Here is a 5,801-nt window from a genome sequence, read left to right as displayed (position 1 = left end):
GACCCAAATATGGCCTATATGACTTTACATTGCCCATTTCCTACAATTCTTATCAAATGAACTTTATTTATCTCATAACATGTCAATATTATTTAGTTATAGGTGTATAAGGAATGAAATCACATCAAAAGAGCATATTAACACAAAATGGCCCTAATATGGCCCATATGACTTCTATTCAGCCCATTTTCTACCTTTCTTATCAAATGACCTATTTATTTCTCATAACTTGTCAATGTTGGGTAATATGAGGTGTCTAAGGCTAGAAATCACATCAAAATAGCATTTCATTAAGTTTTGCAACGCAATTTACTCAAAATGGCCCAAATATGGCGTATATATGACTTCTATTTAGCCCATTTCCCACATTTCTTATCACTAATTGAGCCATGGCGCGCGATAGCCCAATAAACACAAAATGAGTGTGACTAATGTTGTTATTAAATATACGGGATATACTAATTTAATTTAGCTATTGCATGTAAAGGGTGTTATTATATTATTTGTTTTTGTGTTTAGACTAAGTTTAGATTTAGCTGGTATGTAATGGGAGGTCGTAAAATTTGTAAATACTCAAAACTTATTATTGCTTAAGATTATTTGTAGCAAATCACTTTCTAAAAATAGAAAAACGACTAACACACGTGTGTATAGATATTGTGGAAATAAGGAAATCTATGAAAAGGGACTTTCTATTCTTGCATTTTTTAATGTACATGTATATTCTAGAATTTAGGAAGTCGGAAATTTTTCCGTCTTTCAAGATTTTAGTCATTATTGCTTCACTTGCTTTTGATTGGTCAATGTGTGTACTTCTATTGCGTGGTGTATAAAGTATAGTCAGCTGCATTTCTGTCTTTCATTTTCTGTTGATTTTTTTCCCTTTTTTGTTGAGTCTTAAAAGTTTATCTTGTTCTTTGCTTGATTTTTAATTTCTAAGCCATAACAATGGCAAGCACCGATAGCACTGCCACCTTTGGCAGAGTATTTTCGCCACCAATTTGGAGACCTAATGAAGCGAAATAAAGAGAAGAAAACGTTGCAAATTTTCGTTTGTACTCTTTGGAAATGGAGATGAAGATGAAGAGGCATTTGGAATTTTTGCAACAAGGGCTTTCAAAGGTTTAAAGCAAAAAAGAAAAAGGTGAATCAAGTAAAAAAAGGAAACGGGAAGTAGTAAGGAATGACTGTGGAGAATGGCCTGTTATCGTGATTGAATTAGACAATGTTGATGCTGAAATTAATCCTAAGGAAGGAGTTGGTGTAGAAGAGGATGGGGAGGAAAGAGACGATGATGATGAGACTGATGAAGATGAAGAGACCAAGGAAGACGACGAAACTGATGAGAATCCACAAAGCAATGTAAATTCTGATTTAGAAAGTGAGAGTGAAAAAAAAGTTGTTGTCAATTCCGATGAATCTTCCGAATCAAAAAGCGATAGCTATAATGATGATGATGATTCTGGTCCGGATTCTGATTTTGGGAACCAACAAGAAGGAAGTCAAGAAGCAAGTGAAGATTCATCCATGTTCCGTATGAAAATTTCTGACTAATTGTGTTCTGTCTGTTCTTGAGTGTTTTTTTGGGGCTAAGATGTAGTAGTGGTAGGATGAAGAAAGGGATTGTAAGGGGTTTTTTTTGTGTGTGCTAGGCTATGATTGGTGTTCTAAGGGTTGTTGGTGTCTCTTGGTGATCTTAACTGTCCTGATGTCTTTTTGGAGTATCAGATGTAGGTACCTAATTAGTTGATGAAAGGCCTATAAGCAGTGTAATTAGTAATAAAGGATAGTAGGTTGTAATTATTGCAAAATAAGATTTTGCTCTTGATATAAATGAATGATCGAACTTGATTATATACTCTGTGTTTTTCATGTTTGTCTATATGTTGTATTATATTGTTATTAGCCATTTTCTATATAAATCCAAAGCTTATGAGTTCATATGTACAAACTAATGGAATAACATAATGACAATGTAGAGACTGTTTGAGTTTAAAACTTCTCTGTCAATATAGAACAAAGAAGCCTGAGAAATATATGGCAAGCAAATGCAAAAAGTAAAATTTACAGTATTAAGCCATAATAATAATAATAATAATAATAATAATATATATATATATATATATATATATATATATATATATATATATATATATATATATACTCCCTCCGTTTTTTTATATGCATCACTTTCCTTTTTGAGGTGTTTTTTTTAAATGCATCACTTCTACATTTGGTAAATTTTTACTATATTTTATCATTTCTCTCTCTTACTTAAACTCCACTCAACTTATTTTATCATTTCTCTCTCTTCCATGGTCCCCACTAAAATAATAAAACAAAATCTATTCTCTCTCACATATTTTCTCTTTCATGGTCCCCATCTTATTTTTACTATAATAATTTATTCACCACATCACATTATAATATTACTCTCCTAAAACTTTTTGCAAACCAAAGTGATGCATATAAAAAAAATGGAGGGAGTATCACATAAGAGTTCCATAATAGGTACATGATTGATAGCTACATTGCTACATCTTCCCTAAACTTTAAATAACTAATGTCTTATTGTGTTACAAAGCATGACTAAGTAACCAGAAAACAAAAGCTAGATGAACTAATCACAGCCTGTGTCAAGATAGACACATTTCGAAGTAGTGTTACACAGGAACAAACACTTATGAAATGCTTGTTCCTATATAAAACCATAATGCTTGATTGTCTCTTATAACCACAGAGAAGCAATCAAGTAGCAAAAGATAGATAGTCTAGTTTCTTACTAAGCCCATAGTCCTCAAAGGTCTTAACCATAACCGATTTTTTACCTAGTCTATATGGCTTTATTTAGGAACATGTAATTTAAGAGTACTTGTTCCTTCTAAAAGCCACATTTCTAATAGCATAATATATACATAGCAAAAGATTTAGTAGTGAAGCTCTTACCCAACTGATCTGTCACGAGTCTTACTTCTGGTCCTGCATCTAAGAGTCATCTGAGTCATAATCATGAAATACAAGTGCTCGACGCTTGCTGTCTTTTTCTTGCTTAACAACTTTGACTGTTTCCGCAGAGGGCAATTGGTGTGTCATAGTCAATTCCCTTTCCTTTCAGTGCTGCTTGCATAGCCTGATCCTTCTCCTTTTCCTTGATGAGATGTCCATTCCTGATAGCTGAAGCTATTTCATGGTCAATAACATCTTTTGCTGGTGTGGTAGCATCAAGCTGACTATCAGCATCAACCCTCTTTCTTTTTTGTCCTACATCCTCTGCATCAGACTGTGCTGCTTTTTCTGCTGCAGCCATTGCTTTTGATGCTAAGCAAGCATCTTCCTCTTCCTGGCTGAAGACTAATAGATCATATGCAGCAACTGTTTCTTTCTTGATGGTCTTGCTGAGAGGATCTTTGTTTTGAAGTGCACACTCATTGTGTTGGTCAGAAGCAGCATCTTTGGCATCAACTATTGGTTCTGCATTCTTAATTACATATTCTGCAACAACAGCTGTGGAGCTGCTTCCCACAACATTAGGTGTGGCTGTATCTTCCATCTCCACACCCTTTAAACCCCCTTGTAAAACTTGATTATGTTCTAAGGCAGTCGTAGGACCAACCTTTATCAAGAAGTATGTAGTTGATAGCCTATAAGCTATCCTACGGAATCTAGTGGTATCATCCTGAAATAAGATAGATGGTGAGTTAATATAAAAGAAAGTACAAATACAAATCAAGGAGCACTAAGAATTGTTAACATACGACATGCACTATACTTAATCATTTACTGTAGCCTTCATGTGATACATTTCTTCAGCTGATAGCTTAAAAAGTGGGAAGCAGTTTTTAGTGAATGTAGTGAGCTGAAGTGCTCCAGTTCCATTAGAGAAAGTCAATGTAATAATTGCTCTGTATAATTTTAAGGATTAGTGTTTTCTTTTAATGGTTACTATACCTCGTTATTTTTATCAGCTAATGTGAAAAAGTAGTGCTATTTACCGGTGAGTTGCAGTTATTTCATCTCTGTTACAGGCTGCGCAATTATAGATGGTTCAGAGAGGAAGTTGTGTTCGCTTTCCTAAATGGTCTAATCCATAAATAGCAAGAGAACTACCTATCGATTCTAAAAACCACTCAACTGATTTAACAGTAAGACGCCTCACTTTATATGGATTAGAAGCATACCTATGTCTAAAATCCTATAACAGGGAATTATAATATTTCATCCAGAGAGTCAGGGGATCGCTAGGATTACAAAATATAAGCACAGTATCAAATAGCTTGCGAATTGCAAGTGGCATCTGAACAACACAACCTTCTCTAAGACATAGATCAACTGAATCATCTTCTTCTAACAAGTTAAGCTTAAGTGCAACCTGTTGAAAGGTGGCACATACATGACCATCAACTGTACAAAGATCTTCAAATGACTTAGGACTTTTAACATTATGCAACAATAATCTGAGATAATATCTTTCTCCTTCTGAAGGTCCAACAAAATCCAATCTAACAATAACTATCTTCTTATTCTGTCTTTTATACCAACGCTTGTCAGATGAATCCCAACGATAGTGTTCTGAAAATTTATTGTACTTCAGTCCTGTTCCAGGAGACAGCTTGACATTCATTCAAAAGAACTCTGTAAGACAAGTTCTAGAACGTTTATCATCTGAAACCACTGATGTAAGTCGTTCATGGGGCCTAAGCTGGACCAACTGTGAATTAGGCAAATGCACAGGAAGAGGCAAAACTGGTGGATGCATTTCATACATATCAAAGCTAAAAAGGCGCCAAGCAGCTTCACAGGGTGAAACCCATCGACCTGACTGATACTGCTGTATTTCATCTTGGACAGGAACATCATCTTCAGACTGACCAATATTAAAAGACACTCTGTCATGACCCTTATAAACATACTTATACAAATACTTGACCGCCTCTATAGTAGAGCAAACCTCAACATTTAAATGATAGTCAAAGTATGAAGAAAGATATGGACTATATGGGATAACCCATTTATTATCCATAATTGTCTTTCGAACTGTAACAGTTTCTCCTGTTTCTCTTCTTCGGTACAATGGATATCCATCACTACCATTTTTAGTTTCATCACAGAACTGCTTTGGATAACCATATTTACAACGACCAGGACTTTCTTTTTGCTTCATACAAGGACACTCTGGATTCAAGTGACCGCAGGGACCATGCATCATATGTTTGAGTATCACTTTTCTAAGATATCTATTGTCAACTGATGGTATCTCAGCACATACAAATTTATCAAAATCAGATGGGCATTTGATTTTGTACTCTTGCTTTAAAATGACCAAAAAGTGAGCATGAGGTAAACCTCTCTTCTGGAACTCAATCACATAGATCATTGCTGCAACCTCCCCAAACACCTTTTTTTTATCAGATGCTTTAAAGATTAAACTTTTGCTCTAAAGATCCTTGCAACTATATCTGGTCTGTCCTGTGCCTTTTCTCCAACAGCAAGCTCCTTTTTAATTTCAGACCAATTAGCATTACAAGTCATTGTAATAAATAGATCCGGCTTACCAAACCGCTGAACTAATGCCATTTCATTAAGGTATATCTTTTTAAGATCTCGAGGACCACCAATAAATGTTGGAGGTAAGATCACTCTACAACCAAAATTTGCTGCATAGTTCTCTCCACAGTCAATAGTATCTAGGATTCCTTGACATAGATCTGCTCTTATAGCTTGCTGATTTTTACGAAAGAAATCCAATCGTGTATTCTCCACTTTGACATAAATATCCACTATATACTGCTGAAAGCATCTAC

At 34.9% G+C, this 5,801-nt stretch overlaps 2 protein-coding genes across 2 annotated transcripts; one reads left to right on the top strand and one right to left on the bottom strand.

Annotated features, from left to right (window-relative positions):
* Positions 1-1,068: 1,068 nt before the first annotated feature.
* On the top strand, positions 1,069-1,554 carry LOC110706765 (nucleolar transcription factor 1-B-like). The gene is made up of 2 exons (XM_021884720.1): positions 1,069-1,122; positions 1,252-1,554. Exons 1-2 carry the CDS (start codon positions 1,069-1,071, stop codon positions 1,552-1,554), a joined length of 357 nt encoding a protein of 118 aa, XP_021740412.1.
* A 3,067-nt stretch (positions 1,555-4,621) lies between these two features.
* On the bottom strand, positions 4,622-5,374 carry LOC110706755. The gene has a single exon (XM_021884712.1). It carries the CDS (start codon positions 5,372-5,374, stop codon positions 4,622-4,624), a length of 753 nt encoding a protein of 250 aa, XP_021740404.1.
* Between the last annotated feature and the right edge of the window lie 427 nt (positions 5,375-5,801).

The sequence above is a fragment of the Chenopodium quinoa genome, unplaced genomic scaffold (assembly GCF_001683475.1).
Source record: "Chenopodium quinoa cultivar QQ74 unplaced genomic scaffold, ASM168347v1, whole genome shotgun sequence".
Taxonomy (NCBI): domain Eukaryota; kingdom Viridiplantae; phylum Streptophyta; class Magnoliopsida; order Caryophyllales; family Amaranthaceae; genus Chenopodium; species Chenopodium quinoa.
Note: the sequence above shows the minus strand (reverse complement) of the source record. Positions and strands in the feature narration are given on the sequence as shown.

Excerpts from the sequence above, each read along its gene's own strand:
- LOC110706765 (XM_021884720.1), top strand. The coding sequence starts at position 1,069 with ATGGAGATGAAGATGAAGAGGCATTTGGAATTTTTGCAACAAGGGCTT. Across the intron at positions 1,123-1,251 it reads TGCAACAAGGGCTTTCAAAG|GAAGGAGTTGGTGTAGAAGA; the intron begins GTTTAAAGCAAA and ends ATTAATCCTAAG.
- LOC110706755 (XM_021884712.1), bottom strand. The coding sequence starts at position 5,374 with ATGATCTATGTGATTGAGTTCCAGAAGAGAGGTTTACCTCATGCTCAC.